The sequence below is a fragment of the Echeneis naucrates genome, chromosome 24, assembly GCF_900963305.1.
Source record: "Echeneis naucrates chromosome 24, fEcheNa1.1, whole genome shotgun sequence".
NCBI classification, from domain to species: Eukaryota; Metazoa; Chordata; class Actinopteri; order Carangiformes; family Echeneidae; genus Echeneis; species Echeneis naucrates.
Window position 1 is genome coordinate 5,264,521 of NC_042534.1, and position 26,756 is coordinate 5,291,276.

The following is a 26,756-nucleotide window of genomic DNA, read 5'->3' on the forward strand; positions in this document are numbered from 1 at the left end:
TGTGTGTGTGTGTGTGTGTGTGCATGTGTGCGTGCATCACTGGGCTTGTTTCTTCTAAATCATTTAAAATGGATGCTACAGCCTTCATGGGATTCTCAGTGTTGCTTCATTTAATAAAATTTGGCACAAGAGCGAAGTAGTTTTGGCATTCCTCTCAGTTTCTTTTATTTCACAGAAAGGCTTTATGAATCGACAGCCCTTCACTCATGAATGATTCCTGGTGAGTTTGAGCTTATAGTTTGGATCAACCTCTTACTGATAAAAAGCAGAGTAATAAATACAAGCAAGCAAATGACAGAGCTGAACACAAATGTTTTTGAAAAATAAATAATGATGTGTGTCTCTGAATATGCTTGCGTGTGTGCGTGTGTGTCGGTATGTATGAATATGTGATGTGTCAGCCCCTGTTTTGCTCTCACAGTGTTGAGGAGCTGTGTGCGAAGTCTCGAAGCATGTTTGAGGTGTAGACGGAGCTCAGAGGGCTACCGAGCATCGACTCGATGGCGGGGGAGCCGCTGACAGACTCCTCTGAACACACTGAGTCTCTGAAGGGGGAGGGAGGAGATAGCGCCAGGGAATCCTCCAGAGTTGGCTTGTTCTGAGTTAAATCCTCGCCTTCTCCATCCTCCCCCTCCTCCTTGGCATTGTAAATGTAGCTGTGCAAGAGGTCCAGTTCCTCATCCTCGGGCCTCTCCTCCTCAAACGCCCCCCCTCGTAGGGCCAGAGGAAGCTGTGAAGGTGTCAAGCTCAAGGGCTCGTTGGCAGGGATTGGCTCCCTGGTGGTGTGGTCATTCAGTGCGGGGACGTGGGAGCTGTGTGTGTCCACAACAGCCCCCTGCAAGCGCTCTGTGGTGCGGCCCGTCAAGTGAGAGGGCAAGTAAGAAGCCGGCCTGTCTAAACGGGCCTCCAGCTCCTGCGTCAGTCCAGAGCAAGAGGGAGTCCAGAGGGGGCGCTGCACGTCGCCCTCGTCGTCCTCTTCCATCACGTTGTACAGAGGCTTAGCGCCAGCCGGTTCTTGGGGGAGATGGGGGTCTGTGCCAAGGTCGCAGGTGGGGGGCTCACAACTGTGGGGGTCGGGGGTGTTAGTTAGGGGCCTGATGACCGCCGTCTGATTCAAGCCGGCTTCCTGTTTCCTCACATGCACAGACAGTCTGTGCCACACATTCCCCCCCCTCGGAGGGTGTCTTGCACCTGATTCAGACCATGACACAGACTTGCCATTAGAACTATGAACGAGATAAAGACCCAAGTTACTATCACAGGAAACCAGGAGGTGGAGACAGTAAAACAACATCAACATAGCAGCAACATGACACAAAGAGCAGCAGCATTTCAACATTTCTGGTGCATGTTAAAACACTTTTTTGTAACAACAGGACTCAACGTTAACAGCTTTGCTAAGGTGCTCACTCATGAGCTCTGAAGAGCGTTACACATATCAAGTGTGGCATTTTACAAATAGGCCGATTCATAATGTGCTGCAGACAGCATTATGATCTTCAAACTGCTTCAGACATTTTCTTACAGGATTAGCAGCCATCTATTGGCTACTTATTTGAAATGGCGCACATGCATTGGCATTAAAGTACTTCTGCAGGTGCCTGAACTGGTCTGAAGCCAACAGTTTAGTGCAGAATGAGCTGGGACTGGCTCTGATGTGATTAGTGAGGGAGGTGGGGAGGGAAGGGTCTTTCATGCTGAGAAAAGTTACATGTGAGGTTAATTCAGGATAAACTAAAAGCAGCAGGGTGGCAGATCTCCCTCTAAGAGGGCTGCAGCGTCACAAACATTTTCCAGCCAAAGAGTGATAGGAAGCAATTCATACCTTTGAATCACCAGATATTTTAGATATTTTAACAAGGCCTGATGTTGTTATTTAATAGAAAGCAAAATCAAGCATAATGTAAGTTACTAACCAAATAAACTAAAATGGTTTCCATCTATTAGTTGTGGAGTCCTCCTGCTACAGAAGGTCAAAGTGTGCAGAGAGTGAGAAATTTCAGCTTTAAAACATTTAGGCAAGCTGAGAATTGTTCTTTTGATCAGTTTGATATCTGGTGTGTGTCCAAAGTTCTTCCCTCATTATACGTCATAATAAAACATGTCAGCGTGTCAGGCGACCGTGCAGCTCTCCAGGAAAGGAGTTGAAAGACCTCCCATGCCGAAACATTAGCCAGCCTCAACACTCTGCAGACAATACGCTGCACAATTTAAAAGTTTCAAGGGTTAGAAGATTAGAAAGGCCGCATGGCAAGGGTGAGGGACAACACACAAACATGTTGGGATCACTCTCATACTCTGTCCCAGTCCTTACTTTAGACACCTGTTCACGTGTCACTGCTGTGGATCTCAAAAAAAGTTATATGCAAGTCTTAAATCTGGTTTAAATGAGTGTAGAGTATACTTTAAGAAGCACTGACACGTTGGCCCACTAGCATAAATGAATGACAGCAGAATTTTCCATTAAATTTAGCTCAGTATTTCATTTTCAGGGGGAGGGGGATGTGCTGTATAAACCGGTGCTAACACCTTACTGTATCTAAATCAATACATCGCTTTAGCTTGGTAACTGAGACGTTAAAATTTGAGCATTTAAATTATGCATAAACACTCAAATATTCTTGTGATGGTATTAAAAGATAAACAGCTAAAAAGTGACAGATCATCCTCAGACAGCTCACTTCTCTATTTGAGTGTTTAGGCCTCTCATCATTTCACCACAGCAAGACAAACAAGATGAAAGGTCACTCACTTAGTGTTGCCAGATCCTTGCTTCTTGCGTCGGAACATATTTAAGAAACTGCTGCTTCCGGACTGAGCAGACTTGCCATCTCCAACGTGCATTCGCACCACATCAGATGTGGTGAAGGCGCTTCGGACGTTCCTCTCTGGTTTGGCAATGATAATGTACATCTTTGGGGTGAACATGCAGCCCAGTGCTACTGTCACACTCAGGCTGACAGAGAAGGATGTGGTGATGATCTTGTAGTTTGAACCAAAATAGATTGGCACAAAGGCCAACCAGATGATGCAGGTAGTGTACATCGTAAAGGCGATGTATTTCGCCTCATTGAAATTGGCCGGGACGTTCCGCGTCTTGAAGGCATAGTAGGTGCAGCTCATGATCAGTAGGCCGTTGTAGCCCAGTGGCGCCACCATGCCTACGTTGCTGGTATTGCAGATGAGGTAGACCTCCCGTATGCTCGGGTACGACTTGATGGGCTCGGGAGGCTCCAGAATGATGAGTGTGATCTCCAGAATTAGCTGCACGCTGATCAGCATGAAGGCGATGATCACCTGGGCCCAGGCACTCATGAAACGGGGCTTCTTGGTGCAGATCTTCTTCTTGCTGCCGGCCAGAATGCGGGCAATGCGGTTAGTTTTGGTCACCAGGGCAGAGTAGCACATGGCAGCTGAAAGGCCCACCAGAAGCCGCTGCAAGTAGCAGGAGGCCACTGAGGGACGGGCGATCAACGTGAACGGACAGATGTAGCCCAGGAAGATTCCTGCCAAGATGATGTAACAGAGTTCCTTACTGGAGGACTTGACCACAGGCGTGTCGCGGTACTGGATGAACACAAAGGTGACGAAGGAGGTGATGAGGATGCCCACGCAGGAGAAAACCACGGCAACAATGGACTCCACATCTGCCCAGTCCAGATACTTCAGAGGCAGGGGCTGACAGCCTGGAAGGAGCAGATGAGATGACATGTAAATTATGTGTTGGTGTTGTATCACATTTTTGTGAATGAAAGGTAAATTAGAACCGAGAGAAGAACCAATGAGCAGACAGCAGGGAGCTGGAAGAAGGAGATGAGCACAGTATCACAGACACAGAGGGAGTCAGGTGTGTAGTGGGGACTAAAGTCTTTCCACGGTGGCCTAAAATTGCTCAGGACCTAATTTGCATGTGTCATCACACACATCCCAAAGCTCCAGTTCTGTCAGATTTCTCTCTCATATTCATATTATCCCAGATATGTATGCAGAGCCACGTGATTATGTGTGTCACCTCTGTCATGATGCACGAGTTGCACACTTTTCATCCAAACATGCAGAGGAAGTTTGTCGAGCTTATTGGGGAGGAACTGGCATCGTTAGTCTTCCCCAGTTTAACACTCGATAAATTACATGCTGCGGCTAATAGTATTACAGTCATCACCGTCACAGGCTCTGCTGGCTGAAGCCCACTTCTGTTCTGCATACTAACGCCATACTAATGAAATACCTGTTGTCTCAGGAAGCTCGACTATTTTCAACATAAAGATATGAATGTGGACATCCAGATATAAACCAGCCTTTACGCTGAAGACGTATTTAGAAACCCACCCTGGTTCGCTTTCATCGTGTACTCACAGCCAGAGGTGGCAAAATGCACCTATCTGCAACCTCACAATCCTAAAATCCTGTATTCCTGGGAAAAATTCTATTCTGCCACATATAAAATGGGAGGGAAACCTACGAATAACTCAGAGACAAAGCTCACTGTTTAGTTGTACAATTTCTCTTGGCCATTTCTATTTGCCTTTAATCAGCATAATGAAATGATGGTAAACAAGATTAACCTATTATGTGGTTGGGCCCCATTACAGGCTATTTACATTCTGCCCGGAGTTTTCTGGCCTGTTTGCTTGCCTCCTATTCTCTGTGCTCACATATTTTAAGAAAGTTGGATTCTCAATGAAGTTGTTCTCATTGACAAGTTTTTTATTGTCAGAATGACGAGCAAGCACGAAACAGTAACTAAGACTTCAGATTCACCAGCAGTTGCTGTTCTCGTCTGCTAAAATCCCAAACACGTAAATGAAGGATAATGGTTGTGATTTAATTTTGGGTATACTCGTCTGGAGGCTCATTTATTTCAGCCACTGTTCCGTCTACAGAAAGGATCGTCATTACATGTTTGTTGATGGGTGCTGTTTGCACCAAATCATTTTGAAAGAACAATCACAAATGGTGGAAAGGCCAATCAGTTAAGTCATATCATTCCTTTCTCCGTTTGAAGATTCATTCACTCACTCAGTCAGCAACTGCCCTGTTTGTAGGACCGGCTCCACTGGTGCAGTCCAGGTTAAAATAAGTGTCTGCCCTAAATGGGCATGTGAGTGAACATGTTGACAGCCCAGCTTCATTCTATAAATAGGATACAAACTCTCTCTATTAGTATTCTCCAGACAGCTACATGTAATGAGAAGGAAGGGAGAATTTTATTCCTCGACAGACTGCTGAAATGTATCCCCAAGCCTCTCATGGCAGTAATAGGATTTCACACCTGGGAACTGAGAGCTCCTCTCAATTCTATAAATCGCTGTCAAAACAACCACTGGGTCACAACAAGGCAAAGAGCAGGGAGGAGGGAAGTGAGCAGTGTCACTTTTTGGAGAGCAGTGTGGAGGCTGAGATAGCTAACAGAACAGGGTCAAAGGATATGGATGATGAAAAGCATCAGCAGAAGGAGGTGTCACTGTGTGAAGTATGCAGAGGATGATTTTTGAAAGCATAAAATAGTCCAAGTGTGAAAATGTTTGCACTTTTCCAGTGAAATTGATGTCATTAGGCATTAATATGATAAAAGAGTGAGCAAAGGGTAGCATGGCTAACACCCAAATACATGAAGATAATAACTGTGGGCTAATTAAAGGGCAGTCAATCAGATGGATAGCTGAATACGGTTCATGAAACAGTAAGCACATTGGTTTTCTCCGTCCTACCTTCCAGTTCATCATCAGGCCACCATCCCAGCTCACACGCTTTGCAGGTAAACTCATCCTGGACGTACTCATTGTCTTTGCATGTGGTGCAGATCCAACAGCAGCTCACCTCTCCCTTCCTAATCACCTGCATACAGAGAGGCCAGACGTCAATATCAAAGGGTCATGGACATTTTGGTAACCAGTCAGCTGATCAAACCATGACAAGAAGGACATCACACCCACAGCAATCTAAATAAGTAACCAGCATCAAGGGGATATCAAAGACAAGGAGATGTTGGTGCAGCCCCAGACACACTGTTTATAAAACAAGGCCAGTTGCATTTACATTCTGCTCCCAGAGAAGCTGTTAGAGCACTGTGATATGTAAAGCAGGGTGATAAGTGGGGCAGGAAACAAAAGCAGAAAGCAGGGGAAGCATGAGCAGGCAGGAAAGAGGATGCACCCTCCCTCAGGGCAGCTTAGTGTAGGTAGCTAGACTACCTACACTAAGCTGAACTTTCAATCATGTTGAATGAGACTGAGACTTCTCCGCTCTATTATGACACTTTTTTTTTTTTTTTTTTGAAAAAGAGCTAATCCAAAATGTAGGACATCCGACAGTAACATCTTTAAAGTTTACTGCCAGCTGAATGTGTTGGATAAATACCAAAGAGAACTAATGCAAAGTGTCAAGAGTAATTGCCAGAACTGCAAACAAAATCCGAGTGTGACAGTCACCAGTGCGTACAATTGTTTAGGAGTGCAGGGTGAAAATCATCTGTCCAGAGTGATTGGAATCTCTGTGCTTATTTTTTTAAGCACTTGTATCCGTAGATGTCAGTGTTGGCCGGTCATTTAGTCTATCACTTTGATAAATATCTCAACAGCTATGGGACGAATCGCCTTGAAGTCTAGACATTCGTGTTCCCGCGACACTGAGCTCTCATTAGTTTGGTGCCTTTTAATCTGGAGCCACCATGAAAATGACACCATTAGTTTTTAGAAAAATGTCTTAACAACTTTTGGGTTCTTATGAAATCAGGTTCAAATATTCATGAATTCTTCTGACTTGATTGATACTCTTAAAATTATAATCAGGCATGTTGGTGTCCAGACAACTGCAGCTCCATAATTTTTGGTGCATTGCTACTGAATTCGCTAAATCTATTCACATCCCTGCAGACGAAATGTCATTTCTTTGTTAATTCCATAGATGCAATTATATAAAAATTCTCCAGATAAAGATTAGCATTTCAGCATATGAGACTGCCTAAAGTTTAAATGAATATTAGGATTAATATTAAATTTGCATTTAGTGAAGTATACAGTGTATTTTAGCTGAGACTCTATAAGACTAATTGGAAAGGACAGGAATTGACAAAAAGACTAAATCCTGTGAAATGTGTTGTATGTGTGTGTCTGTCCACACTCATTTAGCTGTTAATAATAAGCATTTGCCTCCAAGCAGTTCTCCTGGTATTTACTTGGGTCTATCCAAATACTGGCACATGGAGTTAGATTATCACTTTCAAATGCTTTAGGACGATCGCTTCAGAGTCACACAGTAAATTCTCTGCTCTTACTCGTGACTTTCAGATTTTCAGGTTTTTCAGACTAAATTAACACTGGCAAATTTAATTTAATAATAACAAATTTGTTCTTAGATGGATTTAGATCCTTACCTTTATCTGTCCTTTGGAGCAGGGCTCACTGCACACTGAGCGGACCATGTCGCTGCTGTTCATCCACAGCTTGTCGTCATCGATGTTCAAGATGCCTTCATGCCAGGAGCCCACGTTTATATAGTCGTAGCGACCATCACCCACACTCTGTAGATTCATGATGTCATACCTGGATGGACAGAGAAACGGAGGAGGAAATTAGATTCAGAAGTCAGGAAAGTAAAGCAGAGTAGTGTTGAAGATGACAGAGGGAGGGGAGGGAGTGAGAGTGACAGGTAATTCAATGATAATTTCATATCTTAGCAAACCCCTTTTTCTTATCTAAAGCCACTTACACATCTTAAACCCTGTTAATGTGTCAGAGAGTTCATGCCAGTGCACACTGCCACCTCATTTCGATACTGAAGCAGAATGACTTCTACCTGGCATGGCTGAATTCTGCCTGTTGGAGTGTAGAGAGATGAAAGTGGCTGCTGAATCTGTTCCAGTCCAAACTAATTACATCTTTTCTTGCTCAGGATTGGTGCACACATGCGTACATGTGAGTAGGACATGAGTGGGACAGTGTGCGTAAAGAGAAATTCACCGATTATAGCCGAGTTGATGACATGAACTCTCTATTTCAACTATCCTGCATTTTTCGACATTCACCCTTCTCATCCTCCTACCTTCCTGGCGTGTCTCCATTTTCATCAAAATAAATCTCCTCCCCTGAGACTCCTCTGAAGGACGTCTTTAAAATGTAGTCCAGCAGCTTGCTGCCATCGATGGGGTCCATGGCTTCACACAGCCCCGTCTGCCCAGGACACAACTCCTTGTGCATGTCATGGAGACCATGAGCCATGGCATAGATGGCATTGATGACAAAGCCCATCTTACTATCCTGAACATAGTGTTCGTGCAGACTTTCATTTCCTGTTAGAGAGCAAAAGAAGAGGGCATCAAGCAGTTAGTCTGCTGTTTTGTCTTGGTGGGGCAATGAAACTGTGGGAAAAGCAGAAGAAATATTGTGATGCAACACAACTGGTGAAATTTGCCTCAAATGTCAAGAATATATTGTAAAGCAGAATCCTGTTTTGCAGCAAAATATATTACATCATACAAGGAAATCACAACAAGATGTCTAAAGCTCAATTAGAAACAGATGGAGAACAACAGTTTCTTGGGAAAATCCCAAGACAACAAATGCCAAGTTGTACTTCGTCATAATGAGCCATCTAAAGGCACCGTCCCACAGTCTAACCCCAGAGTTTTGGAAAAAGGTCATTTGAATATATTGTACCATTTAATCTTTTTTTAACATTTAATTAAGCGTTGAAGAAGAAACGTGTGTTTGATTTGGCTTAGACTGCGTGTTTAAAAGATTTTTTGCAACATGCATACACAGTAGAAAAGAAAAGGTGTGATCTGTCTAAATAAATCTCTCTTTCAGGTGCTCCAGCTGAGTTCAGGTGAATGTGTGTGCGCTCGGTGAGCCTTTGTGCAGTTTGTTCAAAATGAAGGGCCATTTTCTCTTTATTCCTTACACAGTAAAGACAATCCCAGTGCTCCAAATCAGAGTTTGACTGATGCAATCCTCACTCCATCTGAGAGCCATAGGTTGCCTGGATGAAGACATCTTTCCATTTCAGCAAATCCATTTTAAGACATCACAGAAATGTGCTGTTTCTGGTAAAGCATCAGCCAAATGCTTTCTGTTTTGGAGGAGTCAAATGCTTTCAGAGTGCAAGGTGCAGATAAAAATCATCACCATGGTAATGGCTAGAAAAATGCACTTACCACCTTGAAGGCCTTTGGGAAAGAAAGAGGTATTTACGAATGTGATACACAGACAGTAGAAAAGCAACTGTGACTCCACTGCTAACTCAACTGGCTAAACAATCATCACAATCCTCTAATTGATCTAAATTATAATTTGATTAAAAGCATGCTGAGCAATTCATTGTAAGAATATTTTCATGGCTGTGTTCATGTGATTGCATTTTTTGTTCTGATTGAATTTGTTGTGGGTGATTTTTAATTATATTTTAAATGCTGTGAGCCAAGTCAAGAACTCAATTTACCGTGATCACCTTTTATGAGAGCAAAGAAAAGATACAAGGAGGAAAACAGAGAAAAAGAAATTATTCACTTTTGCTCTCAGGTCAGATTTAACCCCTTACTGACTGCTCAATAAGGGAGAACAGGGCCTAAGAGCATTACATGAGACAAAACATTTTGCCTATTCATTAATTTACAAACAAAAAAATACAAATTACTCTGTTGTCAACCCACCAGAACAGACTTTCTTGTAGTTCTTGTTCTCTTGTGGATGACCTGGCAGGCGGCACTGGAAACGGTACTGCCAAAATTCAGCAAACCAGGGGTTCCTGGAGTTTGTGTCCAGCTGCAGCTTCAGGTAGTAGTCATCGAAGGACTTGACTACCTCTGACTGCAGCTTCATGGTGATTCCTCCCTCTGCTTCTTGCTCATAACCCTCCACAACCTCGTAACGATCCGCCCAGCCATCACTGCAGAAGTGAGACAGAAGAGGAGGGAGTTCCAGTGTGATGATTACAGAAGGAGCAGTAAAAGATTATCCAAAGATTTAAATATGAACTAAAAGCTTCCTCATTTTATATGTGATACTCATTCATTTTGTATATTACAATTTGCCTTTGACTAAAAATAACAAGGCAAAAAAAAAAACTACTGGCATGATGAACACCATTGACATTCATTTCACTTCACATGATGTAACATTAAATTATGCAGCTTTATTTCAGAGGGTATATTATTGATTTCAGTGCTGTCCTTTCTTAGAGGGAAAAACAAACATTCAGCACAATCAGACTCAACTGACTATGCAAAATCATCATCATTAGAGAAAGTAAACGACAAAACTGAATTAGAGCAGCTCAGGGATGAACAGTTGTTTGTATGTTCAGTTTGAGGCTGACAGATATGTTTCCCTCAAATAGCAGCAACAGAACAGCATGAACATTGACTACAGCCGCTTCTCCTGTTCCATGTTAAATAAGGATGGCAGCACTGGTTGGAGGCTTATCTCAAGTCCACTGCAGAGATCCTCAGTTTAAGAGGACGTAAATCTCAGCAGTTGCGCCTCAACTTTAATTGTAGGCTTCACACAATCCCTTCAGCTTCCTTGTTAGTTTGCCTGTCTAACCTTCTGTGCCCAAATATCTGCCCTCCCAAGCCAATTTGGACATGCAGCTGCCCAGTGGGATCCGAGGGAAATGGAAAACAGCAGTGAATGGGACGCAGAAAAACAAATTATCAGATAAAAAAACTCTGCTCTTTCCCAGTCAGGGTTTCTGAAATGATTTTACTCTGTCTCTTTGACTTCAAAGTGGGCTGTGGGCCACCGCCTTGAAGTACCTGTGCTATTGACAGCTTCAATCCAATTAGGCATGACTCAGCATGGAACCAATTACCTTACTCACATGGGATATTCTGGGTGATGGATATGGACACATGGTTCTGTGTGAGTGTGCAGGTCAACGTCTCTGACCTTTATGTCCACAATTACTGTCAGTCAAGAAAAAGGAGACATTCAAACCCCCCCCACAAAAAAAAAAAAAAAAAAAAAAAAAAAAAAAAATCCAACAAAAAAAATCTGAAGGTCACTGAACTACCAACTCCATCTGAAAAAATACACAGTTCCTACACCACTTTAAAAATGTAAATCTTAATGGATATGTGACATAATGTTGTTTTACATTTTGGCAAATCCCATGAAACTACTAAAGCTCAATGTATTAACCCACATCCAAAAATTATACAATGTCTGCGTGACTCCACATTAAATCAGAGCCTTTGAAAGCAGTCACAATAGGATACTTCATGTTTGTAAAAGAGGCTATAATTTACTGCAGTTCCAAGAATGTTACTCAAACTCAAAACATCCTGGATGATTTCAACTTTGGAGCACTGAGTATTTTACAGTACCAAAGAAATGTAAGACAGAGTGAGTCCAAATAACCTGCCGTCTCCTTTGTCGTCATAACGGAGCAGCATGTCAGTGTGTCTTTGAATGTGATGGACACATAACTGTAAACTACTGGAGACTAAGGTGAGAGGAAGCAATTTCAGTCATAGTTCTCAAATATCACAACATAGTATATATCTTAAGGGATGTCTATCTGTCTATCTGGCTGTGTGTTTATGAAGCACAACTCAGCTGAGTCATCTTTTTTGCTCTCCTAATTGAGTTTGGAGTCAGAAACACGTGAATCTAATTTGCCCTAGTCACATTTTGTTCATTTACTCCAAGTGAATACTGTCTCTGTCCATTTCACTTTTTTCCAGTTTATTCAGTGCAGAGAGACCCAAAGACACAAACGTCAACTTAAACATTTGGGTTAGATCCAAGTATTTACTGTAAAATGTCCTTGCCTGGCTGAGAAACTCCATTTAATTATTTATTGTAATGGAATAGCTATTTGTTTGCAGATACATACAGCGGGAGTAAGGGGAAGGATGATGTTCAACACTCTATATGAATAATGCACAAGGCATTGAAGACCTGTCGGACTGTTTCTCACAGTGGAGTTGGTGATGAAGTAAATTACACTCTCTCTCCTCGCTCTCCTCTCTCAGGATCGGGCTGTCTGGCAGAACACCAAACAGCTTATCAAAACTCTTGGGCCACCAGAGGGACACCTAACAGAGCAAAATCTGATTTTAATGCCACCTCAGAGTTGAAGGCCCATTATTACATAACCCGAGTCGAATGTACCGGATGAACACCTGTTTAAGCACATTAAGGAGTCAAAGCTGTTCAACTGTGTTATTAGTCTTTCAGCTGTAGTCCTGAAAATGAACAAGGCAGTGGGTCTGAATGTAAAGCAGCATATGGTTGGTGTTTTCAGATTAAAAACAATGTTATGATTATAGGCCACACCCTGACATTCTGTGACCATTGATAACAATATTAAATAAAGAAAGCCAAACTCTCTTCAGCCTAAACAACATTGTTTTCTAACGCATGTAACGTATGTTACATGTTGCATACTAGTAACATCAACTCTGAATTTGCAAAGCCATGATTAGATTAAATATACTTCATTAAATCTAAGAATGACTACGTGACTAACAGATGAGTTTTAAAATGCTCAACCGTTTCTGTGTACTTGCAACATCAGACCATTTCATCAGATCAAAGTCACCACTGAAATAAAACGGGAACGCTGCATCTCAAGCTCATCCACAGATGACATTGTTATTTGATTTAGGATGTATCCAAACCAAACAAGAACTAAATCTTATTCCTCTTTAACTCTCACTGTTCCAAATAGGTGTCATGAACCATTTAAGTCAGTTTTTATCTCTGCAAGTAAAGTCAGCAGCCTGCCATCCCTTTGAAACCATATGCTTAATAACGGGGTGTGTGTATCTCAGTGATTTACGGAGACCTGATGATGTGTGGCATTGTTTAAAGGAGCGCAGCATGCCATCAGCTGGATAATTTATAGCGTAGTATACAACAGTGAGGAGGCTGAGAGTTCCCCTGATTCTCCCAAGTGATCTAGTTCCAGTTTGATAGCACGTTTGTATATTTATGAAGCCATGAATTAATTGGCAGGGCAGAAATTTAATCACATGCACTACTTCCCCTTGAGGATGAATGGGAAGAGTTACTTTAAAAAGAGGAATGGGAGGATAGAGGAATCAAGTTTCCTAATTGCTCTATTGGATTGTTAAAATAAAAGTTCATGTGGTTAATGGAAAAACTTTTAATCTGTCTGTCATTCACAAACTGCTGGACGATCAACTGGTCTTAGTACGAGAGTCATCGTATGTCTATATGTAAATCATACATCATTATTTATTCAGGAATGTGACTTTTACAGAAAAGATTATTTCTTTTTTAAACATATCTCCAGAGGAGCAGCAGTTCCTTATCATCTCTTTGGCTTTGTTTATCTTTTCATAGTTTACTATTATTCTCCATATCTCTTATTTCTATGTGGAGTTAAAAGAGGAGTGGTGGCGCCTTGTCAGTTACATGGCAGCAGCAGCAGCAGGACTCATCGAGGTGATAGGGAAGGTCCTGGGTGAGTTGGGGAGCCTTTAAAAGCCCATCCAGGCTGTGTTTACTTATTCATCATGCCCCAGTTTGAGTTGGGAGATCAGTCTCCTCTACACTGACAGCAAACACTGCTTGGAGAAAATCCTTTTTGCTTCTTACTCCCAAGGGACATCAGTTCACCACTAACCCCCACGATAAAGTCTGTGCATTGAGCATCGGCAGTGGCAGTGACTGATGGATGACAAGATCTTATTATTAGTAGGTCAGTTTACTGTAAAGCCATTACTTTAGGCTGAGGACATGAGTAGGTTAGTGCTGCGAGGGAGTCCTACATTTTCTTTTAAATGGTAGCATGTTCCCTTCTGGCGTTTTGGTTGCTTGAGTTTGTCATAACTCTTTAATCTCTTTCAGTTAGACGAAGCCATAACTTCCAATGATGTGAAATTTCTACTGCAGATTTACAGACAAAGAAAATTGGCTGCATATGTGTGCATACGTTTGCACCGACCCAAAACTGCAGCTATGATGCAACGCTTTGTCCTACAAGGCCCTTGTTAGAAAAGCATCCATGTAAACAAAAAGCAAAAAAAGAAACAAATCCTTTGACAGGCTGAAATCAGAGAATGATTTGGATTTTTGCATTTAAAAAATAAAAAGGTCTGATGTGTGATGAGCCTCCATTCACTATTCCCTTTATGTTCTAGCCATGCACTTTGGGTTTGCTGTCTGTACAAAAAGCATGTCAGCTTCTGCGAATCATGATGTGACAACTATGTCCGCATGCAAAGCCAGTGTGCTATTTTTCATCACTCCAATGTCATTCAGCCTTCCCCTCACGCACGGGAACACAAGGCATCAATTGGAAACAGAGAGATGTCCTTGACAACGTGTGGCTGCTTTCAATTAACATCAGAGGCGTGTTATAAATATTCAAATGCAGTTCATTGTGCTCTCTTTCTTGGTGGAACACAAACAGATCCAATCACAAATTCTGAATCAACTTGAATATACTTCCCCAAGTGTTGGGAGCAGGTTTCCATTACTAAATGATCGCTGACAGAGTATTCTTATCTTATAATTACAATCTTTGTTACTGTTGTTACGAGGAGGAATTTCTCAGATGTCAGCCATATTTTCGGAGAAGGGACCATTGTGTTTGGAGCTCTGCTGACAGGCTGAGTGACAGATCTGCAGTGAGACGATCATATCAACTCTGCCATGAGCCAAAATAAAATCGCCATGGCGACGGTAGCCCAAGCAGCACACAAGCCTTTTTATTCAAGTAGTTCCTCCCCGCTAAACAAAATTTATCCCGAGGCCCACTGGCTCTTCATTTTACTTCTCCTCTGCTTTTTTGTCCACGATTTCACTCCCTTACATTCATCAGTAACATGTCAGTCATTATTGTGCTATAACTGGAATTGCAGCACAACGTTGGCCGTGACTATCATGCCACACACAAGTCAAGATAACACTGAGGAGGGAGGAGGATATAAAACCTGATGTGGAAAAACCTTCCTGCGATTAGAGTCTAAATATTAAAACAGAAAAGACTAAAAACTGATAATATGAGCCAAGTTACTGAACAGAAATCATTTTCGACAGTCTTAGATTCCCACAATCTTATTATTCAAATGTTTTACATACATCTCTAAAAATTTGAGTCAGGAAGGCTTCATCACATCCAAACCAGAGAAACAGAAATGCAGGCCTAACCTCTTGTACATCTACAATTCTGGAGGAATAAGACACACATTTATATTGGTGTCTTTTTGCTCATGCCCCACTATTTGCCAAATTACTCGCAAAGAAGGAGTCAATAGGCAGAATTCCACATCCTCCACGCTCTCTTTCCTGAGATGGGGAGGAGATGAAAGCGTTGCAGATGACAAAAAAAAAGCAGCAAAACGTGTCGCACCACAACTCCTCTCTCTCGGTCTCTCCCTCTCTCTCTAGCACCCTAAGCATTTCATTTATTCAAGCTCAGAGTAAAACTTCAGGCCTCGTGTTAGAGGAAATTGAAAAAGGCAGCCAAATACAGAAATGCATGTGACACCCAATTTGGGCTCACAGTTTTCTCTGTGCCTCAGTGATGTCTCAAAAAGAGTCACAACCTGCCAATGACTTGTGCCAAGGCATTACAGAGGTAGAACATATACAATTCTGATTCTGTGTCCATTTTGTCTGGAACACACGCACGCACACACGCGCACACAAACACACACACACACACGCACACGCACAAAGAATTCAGCATTCAAAATGGGACCCAGACAAGAACTGTGAGTGTAAGACAGGGACAGAAATGAGCGTAACATGTGGAAAAGGAGCTTATGCAAATGAAGTTTAGTAATAACAGCATTCAAGCTGCATTAGAAGGAGTGAGAAAACGAAGGCTGCTAATTGCAAGAGAGCAAGCAGGTGGGCAAATGGGTAGGAGGGCTCACTGCATGTTGCAAATCAGAAACCAGCTTTGGTGATGGGGAAGAGGCAGGAGAAGGGATGAGAACAAAAGACATTACAGTGCTTTCAAATCTGCAAACGCTTTAGCTGAGCAATCCAAAACACATCCGGCCAGATATTGTAATGGATACGATGCATCCCTGTCAGAGAGCAGCCATATTCTGTTTCAGCTGAAAATTTCAAAATCAAGTTCATGAATCATTCGTATTTTCTCATTAGCTCAATTTCACTCTGTGTTTTTCACCTTCAATTTTGAATTTAGCATAGCCTTGAAACCTAAAAGATGAAAGTGTATTCTTTAAAGTTTTCTTGAAATGTCACTGGTAGATTTCCAGTTGTGATTAATGAAGCTTCTCTGCTCGGTATGTTTTACTCTTATTAAATGCATCTATTATGTCATTTCATGGGTTTTGAAATGATAAGTCTTAAAAACACAAATTCATTGAAAGAGCGCATTTAAGAAATGACATTTTGTGCTTGGATTGCTGATTTAGATTTTTACAAATAATACTCTGATTGTTGGTGAGATAAAAGATCTTGATAAACAATATAAACAGAGCAAGTATTTCCGCAAAAAGTTCAAACCAGAACATGGTGATGGTGGCGCAATAGAAAGATGGGCTACCTGGGAGTTATTGTGCGTTTATCTCTCTGTGGTCAGACAACAGGGAAGGAATCTGTGGCCATTTTACAGCATCAAGTACAGTCTGTAACACGCGCTGTTTTCTCGTGATGGTCTTATGTTCCAAGATAAATAACTCCTCGCCACACACTGACAAATAAATTCAATTATAAATGCTCAAGTCAAACTCTCCTGGTCCCGCCAGTGAAGCTTCGTGGAATTTTATATATACTTTCCTCTGCGAGTCAAAAAAAAAGTAAACCAATGATCTTGTTTTCATATATATTTTCAGCTAATTGCTTGTTTTAGATGTATCTGTACCTTTTACACGCCTCTCTGATGGACTTTAAAGTGATTATATCCATGTTCAAAATGATTTCTGAGTCATGTTTTCAGCACTCTTCTCAACTTCAAAGAGGCTTTGAGAAGAAGTGTGCTAATTATTTTGGCTAGGTCTGTTTGTCATGGAATTGCCAGATGCTGGATTTAGGATTTAATAGTGTGTGAAGGTAAAAACAAAACTGAAAAAGAAATGTATCAGTCTTAAGGAAGAATACTCTGACAATAAAATTTCATATCAAAGCTGGCTGAGATTAAAAGACAGGAATGTTAAATTTCTGCAGTTCACAATTCAAGCAGAGACCCTTGAATGTCGACAAGGAGACGCTATCAGAGCAACAGCTTCTATTAAACAAAGCAAACGAAAGCTAAGTGATGTTATCCAGCACAGACAGAGCTCGATTTGGCCACGCTAACTTGGATTTGTATTTCTAGCCAGTGGATGATAAGTTTTTAGCTCCTTTCTAACATTTATCCTCACCAGTTGGACAAACACAATAATTCAAATCTACAGTTGATCTATCTGCCACCAGTCAACTTATCACAGACAGAACTGATTCTGCTGCTCAGTTAGTCTCAAGCTCTGAATAAAATCAAACTACAGTTAAATTAAAACATTTCCTGTGCCTCCTGTTTCGTTCTGCCCAAGTAGAGCGTGCTTCTCATCCGAAAGAAATCACTGTGAAATGTAATGGAATGTTCCAGGAAGATGGACATTAGTGTCTTCTCTATTGGAATGGCATAGATAATCTACGTACGCAACATGTCTCTGCATCTGTGTGAGCCAGTCTGTCAGTTTGTGTGTAGAACGAATGTTGTTTCTTTATGAGCACCAAAGCGTGTGCGCCTGTGCACGTGCAGTGGCAGAGTAATGGAGGCAGCTGATTGGCAAACTCATGACTGACATCAGAGAGAGATAAAGACGAGCTCGTCTGACTGCTAACGGCGGAGCGGTGTGGAGGTAAAGGGTTGAGAGGATGCTGTCACATCTGATCCCTGTCTGAAGAGGTTAGCTGAACAGCAAAAACAACAGCTCTGTGCCACTGCTATCTCTATGATTAGATGCGGTGGAAAAAACAGATACGCTTGAGAAAAAAATTTGCTTTCTTGATGTAAAGATCAATGTTTTCAAAAGCAGCATGACATTCCTGCTTGACTGTGATGTGGTAGTGAAGGTTTCATTTGAAGCTGTTCAGAGAAGGTGAGGCACTTGGCCCAATGGTCCAATGGAGCCCTGGGCAAGAAACTGCTCTGGGCCCCGTCCAAGCAGCATTCCTCACCATCATGTAACGAAAAAGCAACAATGAGATATTTAGCCTGTCCTACTCGCTCTCCTTGCTCTGTCACTGGGTTTCATTCACTCCTTGTTTTTATTTGTGTATGTTGGGTACCTCCAGCTCTCTGTAGCTCCGCGCGCACAAACAGGCAATTCATGAAAGAGGTTCCTTTAGAGGTGAAAGTATAAATTAGGAAAGCAAGCTCCCCTTTGATGAGCTAATACCTGTCTGGCATCATCACTGTGCTGTTCTGTACATGCCAGGAAACACACACATGGCTTGGCATCTGCGTTGGCCCAGACATCCTCTGTCATTTTTACTCACTCTGTGCCTCTCTCGGCCTCTCTTTCTCTAATCTCTCTTTCTCTTATCTCTCTCTCTCTCTCTCTCTCTCTCTCTCTGTGACCCAGAAGCATTTCTTCTGCCCATGGAGACTTCCACAAAGGCTAAAAAAAGACCCACTTTCCCATCCCATCCTATGGAGGAAAGAGAAAAGGAGAGACATGGGAAGCAATGTAACCCTAGAGTGTCATTATGATGGATAATTTAAAAGGCATGTTCTGCAAATGCAAAGAAAAGTGCCCCTGAATGTAACACATGCAACATAAACAGTGGCTGGTGAGAGCAGCACTTGTCTCCTCTTCTTTCCCACCTCTGGGAGATATTATTGGAAATAAAAAAAATAGAATTCTTCAAGGAAAATGGCAAAGACAAGAAATAAATCCCTTAGTGTCAGTCATCGTAAGAGGGATTCGTCTGACCCACTTATGTATATACCAAAAACACTTTGCCAGGATTTATCTAATACAGCAATGTACGTCAAGTAAACTGTTTTTCAGTAAGACAAATTCCAGTTTTAGAACTTTCTTTCTGTAGTTCTCTCATCGACTAATCCAGTGAATATGTTAAAGCTAATCCCGTTTTAGTCTCACTCCTCATACTTAACACAACCCAACTTCCCACAATCACAAAACACTAGTTTTACAGATTTACAGAATGAGGCATTCTGAGGTAACGTGTTTACGTGTTTATAGTAACAAGCTTTATACGGCACTGACTGCACACATAATACAAAAAGAGACAAACTAGATGAGGAGGCATAAGGACTTGCATGATATTTTTAATTTAGCTGGAGGAGACCTTTTCACCAAAGGGCTTCATACGGACATCAAATAGAAATCAAATATCAGTACTACATATAGAACATTAAATAACTGTCTTGACTTTTGTTGTTAAAGCATGCTTAACATATAGTCATCCTCTATGTGTTGATTATGTATTGCATCTATATGTTTGACGTTAAAATATATGCAAGTATTTTGAATGTAGGAAAGGACAGCTCAACCTTTTAATGTTTAGAGGATTATGGGCTGAAATTCAAGTTGACATGAAAGGTCATAAAGTAGCAACATAAATTCTTCTGGATTTTGTCTCTTAGGTTCTTCCTGTTGGAGGATGATGGGTTAGAATTTAAGCTTTGCTCATGCAGTGTTGAGCAGATCTCTATTGAATACTGCTTAGCCAGGGTACAAGCCTCGGCCATCCTCGACTGTCTTATTAATGTCCTTCCTGAATAGTATGACAACTGACAAATGTCCTACAACAGCCTGGTGACGACTTCCTCCTTCTCTGAAATGATGGCGCTAAGATATCCCCTGAATGAATGGAAAAGAAGCATCAGTGTTGCTGCAGCTTTTACTGACAACTGTGAATATTCCTTGAGGGATATTTCATGGTGTAATGTGTTGCTGTATAAGTGTGTGAGACGACACTACTTGCCCTTTTTGAATGACTAAGATTACTGCTATAGTCAGTCACTGTCACTCAACATTGACAAACAGACAGAGAGGAAGAGGAGAAACGGAAAGAGGAAGAGATGGAGTGAATGGCCAAGGAGGAAAAGTAATCACAAAAGCAGAACACGTTGATTCACTAGTCTTCATGGGTGCAAATATGTGTGAGGGAGTGTGCTTGTGTGTTTGTGTGTCCTTTTTGATTGCTTGATAAGGAATGGCTGCCATTCATTGAAAAACGAAATAAGAGAGCACGAACAGGGAGGGAATGTACTGGGGGCATTGTTTTCCTTTCTAGTTTTGTGTCTGTGACAGAAATACCAATTATTCATTGCTGGAGACTATTTCTATTCAGCGCTATTGGTCAGTGGTGTAATTCCTCTTGGTTGCCTTGGTGACATGCACATCAGGAAGACAACATGGCATCTCACAGCCTCTCAGCCTGTTAAAGGATTTCATGCAATCCAGAAAGATGCTCTCTCCCGTGAATTGAAGGGTTAATAATAATAAAACCAGACATGAACATCCATACCTGCCAATAAGGAGAAATTCTCCAAACACTCCAAGTCGCCTCATGGCCATCAGGAGCCCTCGGACAGTCATGCCTTCGCAGAAACACACCACTACCCGAGCTTTGGGTAAACGTTCCCGTAGTTTCTTCAAAAGGCGGTCATAGTGCTTTTCCCCTGCGTTACTGTAGATCTTGTCCGAATGGGCGATGCACAAGCCTTCCTGAGAGGCCAGCTCTTTGAAGGCCTCCATTCCACTCTCCCCATAGTTTCCTGTTGGCAATGAAGAAAATTAACTATCACTAGATGTGAGAATTTCTCCCAAAAACATTCTTTACTTTCTGAAATGTATTTATTTTCACCATTATCTCACCTCTGTGGATATAGATAACTGCATGTCATATTTATGATCATTCTCTGATTGTAAGTGACACAATCAATGTTCAGAAATTACAAAATTGAAATGCAAAATACACTGACATTGGCAAATAGCATGAGTAATTACTTTCAACTATACATTTCACTAATGGATAATATGAACAATCAGTTATGCTTAAAAACCCCCCCGGTGTCAAGCCTTGACTGTGATGAGGTTCCGATCCTCTGATAATGAGTGTCAGAGAGTTTGCTGACTACTGATTGCAATCAAATCCAAAAGCGGCAGTCAGATAGATAGAGGAGGCCTATCCCTGTTTAACCATCCAAATCAAGAACCCTGTACAGCTGTCAGAGTCTAAATCTTTAATTTCCATGAGGACTGCAGCGCTTTGACTAATGTGCCGTAGTCTGGATTGTTGTTAAAGCTTGCAGCTCTTTAGCATGAGAGCTGGATTACACAGACAATCCAATCACTGGTGCATCCTTGAACATGTGTCTTTGCCTGTGTGGGTTTGAATGTGCATGTGTTCAGAAGGAAATACAGCACCAATCCATAAAACTATAAAAACGCTTGTTGTGTAATTGCCACGTTCCTAAAGGTCCTAAATGTTGCATTCACTTCTGTGGATGATGAAGAACGTTTTCTGTACCTGTGATTGGCATGTTCTTATGGAGCAAGGAGGACAGCAGCAATGGGCTTCACGGTAATGCATTTACTCTGGCAAACAATGGGCCTGTGTGTTGGTTTTCCAATAGTCCTTTGATGATACTTTCATTTGCGTAATTTCATTCTCCCACTGGTGAATGGAAATAATAATGTCCAATTATTTAACTCTTTCCTTACAGGCTATGAGACAGCTGGGTGGTGGTGCATTAGCTGATAACCCATTTGACAGTGATCATCGAAGACCTGCTATAAGTATTCCTACCAGACTGATGATAATCAGAACAGGTAATTTATGCAATTTCACAGCCCTAGCTGTTGCTATGGGCAACAAGCTGCATTTATAACTTGTCTAAGGTGGAGGAGAGGGAGAACTCATGAGATTAAGCCAGTCGTGACCACTATTTCAGAGAAAACTGAAGATAGATGAATAAAACACACTGAACCATATACCACCTCTTAAAGATCAGGCCAAGGTGTGCATCAGGTAAATTATAACGATACAAAGTACGGTGACTCAAAACTTCTCAACTGTTTTATCTTTCAAAACTTAGACTTAAGCATAGCGATCAATTTGTACAAAAGCTCTGCGTAAAAAGGAAATTACAGCACCCCAGTCTACGCTTTACACGTCACACTTTTAGGAAAGTATCACCAATAAAGTCCAAGTAAGTGACGATGCTTTCTATCAAATTCATCCCTCTCCAGGCTGGTCTTTCATTACTCTTAAATTATGACTTCAGTCCCAGAGGATCCTCCCATAGGTATGCTGAAGGTCAGACAGCTGATGCCACCTAGTTATGGATCCAGGTACTACAGCTCCCTAACTCCCTCTCTTCATCTATCTGGTAGTAACCTGTGTCAAAGCCCCTTTCCGGCACCTGACTATAATAGGACTTTCCAAAGATGTTTTACACTCCCTGTGAGTCTGCACTTCCTCAAGGGGAATCCTCGGTAATGTAGCCTGTCAGTCATCATTTTGGTGCGCATCACTGACTGCGTTTCACGAAGACTTTATTGAAAAGCCCACGGACATAATTCACTTCACAGTAATTACTCTGTCGACCCAACTCATCTCTCCTTTTCACCTTCTGCTTCTGCCATAACCATTGCACTGTTCGTATGAATAAATGAGCAAGCTTCTCCCTCGCAAAAAAAGTAAGCCCATCATGATAGGAAATACTGAACGCTATTATTCCTGGAGCTTCAGAGGAGATAAGACTTTCATTTTAATTTATATGGAACTGGTGAGATATGACACTGTAATGCCATTTTTCGCCCAAGCCTCATCTTCCTCACTTATCCGTGGGCTCAATGTAACATTTCTAAATTAACACCTAAATTGTTGATGTCAAAATAGTCCCATGTGTGCTTGGTAACATAGTGATATCAAGAACCTCCAGCTTTGGTCCCACTCAGACATTTAAGGCCAAATAAGAGGAAGAGAAGCATGACATAAAACTCACAATTAAACAAAAAGGCGCCAGCCCGCATTTACTGAAGGTTGTATCTATGTAACAAATTAAATCCCCTCAACTATACAATTAGACGAACAAGACAGTCGGTCTAAAAAGTCTGCAACAGAGATGAACGGAGATGAAAATAGACTGCTCCAGTCCTCCCCAACAGCCAACATGGTTGTGTGCCTGCAGACTTTTGATCATTGGCAAAACGCCTTATCTTAACAAGAATTGTTTGGGAATGTACGCCCAAAAATGACCTGTGAAGGGAGTTTTTACACAAAAGCTGCCAACATCACGTCAACCATTAATGAAATAAGTTGGCAACAATTGTTTTAACATAAATATCCTCAGTCAACTATTCAAACAGCACACTTTTCTGCAAAGCTTAATGGTGAATCTGTATTTTTTTAAGTGTTGGGTTTGTGCATAAATATTGCATTACATGTACAATGTGTATGTCACTGTTAAACTGAAAAGTGTGTGATCAATCAGAGCATTAGAGTGGTTTACTGAAAACCCCACTGTAAGCTCACTATCATCCACAACACAACAACAGCTAAATGTAACAGCCATGGGAGGCTCACCCTCGGTGTGCACCGCAGACACATAGGTCCAGTTGTATCGCTTGACAATGTCCAGCATGGCCCGGGCCTGGAGCGTGTCTGAGGGCACGACCCTGAGGAAGTACTTGAACAGGGCCTTGTCACTCAGGTCGATGCTGGTGGCAGAGTAGGCGATCTGTGGGATGTTGAAGAGCTGCAGCAGATTCTGGACCTGAATGGCCACAGAGCTGGATCCAGGTCCGATCACCCCGGCAATGGGTTTCTTGCTGGGTGGAGGCTGGTTGGACGGTGTGCCGTCAATACACCACTTGGCCCCGTCCTTATCATCCCGGATGGAGATGAGGGAGTCCCGGATGAACTCGATGCTTTGCTCCAGGGCCACAGAGGAGTGCCAGCAGGAGTCCCGGATCTCACAGCCCAGGCTGATGTTGGGAAGCAGGTTCGGGTCGGTGTTGATGCGGTCCAACGTGTGGAACATGGCCTCCACCCTCTGAATGCCGTACTGCTCGCGGACGTCCCCGCACTTCCGCTCGGCCACTTTCTCCGCAGACGGCTGGTGGTGGACCGAGAAGAGCGCACCGATGATCACGTCTCCGTCCATCCGGGCCACGGAGCGAGGTGCTGCGCGAGGGACCACCGACCGCTCATAGATGCTGCTGCTGTGGGAGAGCACGAGGACGCGAAAGAAAACGGCGGGGAGACACAGGAGAGCAAAGAGACCCATCTTTACGCGTGCCATACCGTGCCACATCGCATGAGCCGCGCCAACCGTGCAGGCATACTATCTGCTGTTTGTCAGGGCATCCACGTTTATCCCAGAGACCTCGACCTGCAAGCACGACACCTGCGGCATATCCACGCACACCTGCAGAGGAGAGTGAGACAAACAGCTGTAAGAAACACCGCCAGATGTGCTGAAGAGTAAACTGCACGCATGCTCCATCCATCAACGCCCTGCTTTACATACTGCTGTGGAATCTCTCTTCTCAACTGCCATCCAGGTGCCCTTGAGCAAGGCACTTAACTCTCACCCTAAGCGGGACTGCTGCCCACTGGGAGCAGCCCAGCAGGTGTGATTGGACTGTGTGGACATGCGGGGACAAGCTGGCTGCTCCGTTCTGGACGTCCATTGACAAAATGAGGCGCACGCCAGATTTCAGCACCGCGGACAGCGCGCTGTCCAAACACGTTGAGGACAATCTGACTCAGCTGGTTTCTAACGAACGGACAAATAAAACCTTCCACGGTCCACCCTGTTTGTTTCATTTGTACAAGAGGACCCACACAAGATCCCCTGCTTTCTGCAGCTTTCTGCCCTGGACCCGGACAATCTTCTGTATCTGTCGTGTATGCTCAGGTAGCGTAATGATAATAATAATAATAATAAATAATGGAAACAACAAATACTAAGAATACACAATCTAAGCTAATACATTGAGCTAGAGAGAAACAGAGCCTGTACCCACCTATCTCTTTCATTGTCCCGTTAGGATTTTATTGAAAAGGTGCTTTTTGTGTCTGTTGCATCAAACTTACCTGAATCCTGGAGACATGTCGCGTGCCTTTATCCGCCTTCTGTAGCGCGTGGACCTCGGCTGTTTCACTTGAGTTTCTCTCTCTCTCTCTCTCTCTATCTCTCCTCTCCTCTCTCTCCCTTTCTCATCTGAAAATGCCCCCACCCCTTCCTACCCTGCAACCATAGCCTTTCCTACAGTATTTACCTCTTCTGCCTGTACAATAAATATATAGTCACAGTGCGAGCTGGAAGGTTTTACATGAATAAAAAAAAAGGAAATAAATACACTAATAAATATAATAATACTAATAAAAATCCGGTGTGCCAGACAGTAAAAATCACCTTAATGGAACATTTGAGATTGTTGTCAACAATACCTCATGAACAGTATTGAATCCATTTCATCCGGACATAGAAATTGATTTAATGATGTGGGTCAGTCTATTAGATACAACCCACGTTAAAGGACAGTCCCTGAAATTTAGGAATTAGTTTGTTCCTTGAAAAATACAAAATTGCCATCATAAACATTTCTAGCTAATTTAGAGCGTGTTGATGAATCTGGTGTTTGCAGAGGGAGAGAGTAAATCATATGTGTTGTTTTCAGGCATCCACCACCATTTGAAGTTTGACAGCTCAGTGGAAGTGGAGCAATTGGCTGCTGGACTGACACAACTGTCTTTTATCTGCTATAAGCACAATTTCTTAGCCCACACAACCTCTGAGCTCCAAGCCCCGCAGGCTCTAAGATAGAAACTAGGTTTAAAAACTGCAATCTTAAGCAGGACATGTGCTATGAGGTAATGAAATGTGTTGAATCTGATTTTTTTTTTTTTTAATGAACATTTGGTTTGATTGGTTTTGTAAAGGCAATGAGCTATAAAGGCCATAAACCTGAAAATTATTCAACAGCTTCCTCTCTTCCCTTAATGGCTAAATTTAAGTAAAGGTAGTGATAGTGGCCATGTGGTGAGAAATCACCAAATACTGCAAAATGTCTTGGCTAATAACCATGAAATGTAGAAGAAAGATCTAGAGGCTGATGCAGCTTCAGCAGCAGCCTGCAACAATCTCTCGCTCTGTATGTTTTTTTTTTGTTTTCTGTATATGCTATTCCACACAAGTACTGTTAGAATCATGACTTGAATGTAACATATAAAGCACATTTTGAAATTCGGGTGCAGATGTCCAATAGCGGATTTTATTTTAATGTTATTATTTTTTTAAGGGCTGCCAAATGGAAAAAACAAAACATGAAGAAATGGGATAATAGATCATAAAAACTAGAATCCTGACACTTCCCCACGTCACTGTTTCACCTTTTCAAAAATTGTATTAATTGTGCCCCGTCGAAACATTACAGCATTCTTTGGCTCATGTCTGGCAAACTGTATCAAACCTGCTTTACGCATTACTGCAGCCTCATGTTAACATATAGCCTACACAAGGATGGTTTGTATGGTTGGATATAATCCATGGTAGATCTGAGGCACCAATGTTGCACATGAAAATAAATTGCCCAAAAACATTTGATTTGTATCTCCTGGTTGTTTTGATTGTGCCGATGCACATCCACAGGCCATTGTTGTTATAACTGAAGACAACTTCTGAAACAACTAAATCGCCTAAGTGGTGAAGACTCTGACTGAGTCCTTAACTCCTTCCCACGTGTTTATCCCAGGCAAACATCAGGCTGAGTCCCCAGGGAGGGGTTCACGCCGTGCAGTTTATGTGATAGGGTCCTGTCGTGACTCATGCCAGGC

The 26,756-nt window shown here is 42.3% G+C and overlaps 1 protein-coding gene across 1 annotated transcript; it reads right to left on the bottom strand.

Moving 5' to 3' along the window:
• Positions 1 to 415: 415 nt before the first annotated feature.
• On the bottom strand, positions 416 to 24,228 carry grm1a (glutamate receptor, metabotropic 1a). Its single transcript, XM_029496606.1, has 8 exons — positions 23,499 to 24,228; positions 20,433 to 20,682; positions 9,650 to 9,885; positions 8,044 to 8,290; positions 7,376 to 7,544; positions 5,712 to 5,838; positions 2,753 to 3,686; positions 416 to 1,226 (listed from the first exon to the last, which is right to left on the bottom strand). Exons 1-8 carry the CDS (start codon positions 24,226 to 24,228, stop codon positions 416 to 418), a joined length of 3,504 nt encoding a protein of 1,167 aa, XP_029352466.1.
• Between the last annotated feature and the right edge of the window lie 2,528 nt (positions 24,229 to 26,756).

Excerpts from the sequence above, each read along its gene's own strand:
- grm1a (XM_029496606.1), bottom strand. The coding sequence starts at position 24,228 with ATGTGGCACGGTATGGCACGCGTAAAGATGGGTCTCTTTGCTCTCCTG. Across the intron at positions 20,683-23,498 it reads GTCTGCGGTGCACACCGAGG|GAAACTATGGGGAGAGTGGA; the intron begins GTGAGCCTCCCA and ends CATTGCCAACAG. Across the intron at positions 5,839-7,375 it reads GCTCCAAAGGACAGATAAAG|GTGATTAGGAAGGGAGAGGT; the intron begins GTAAGGATCTAA and ends CTCTGTATGCAG.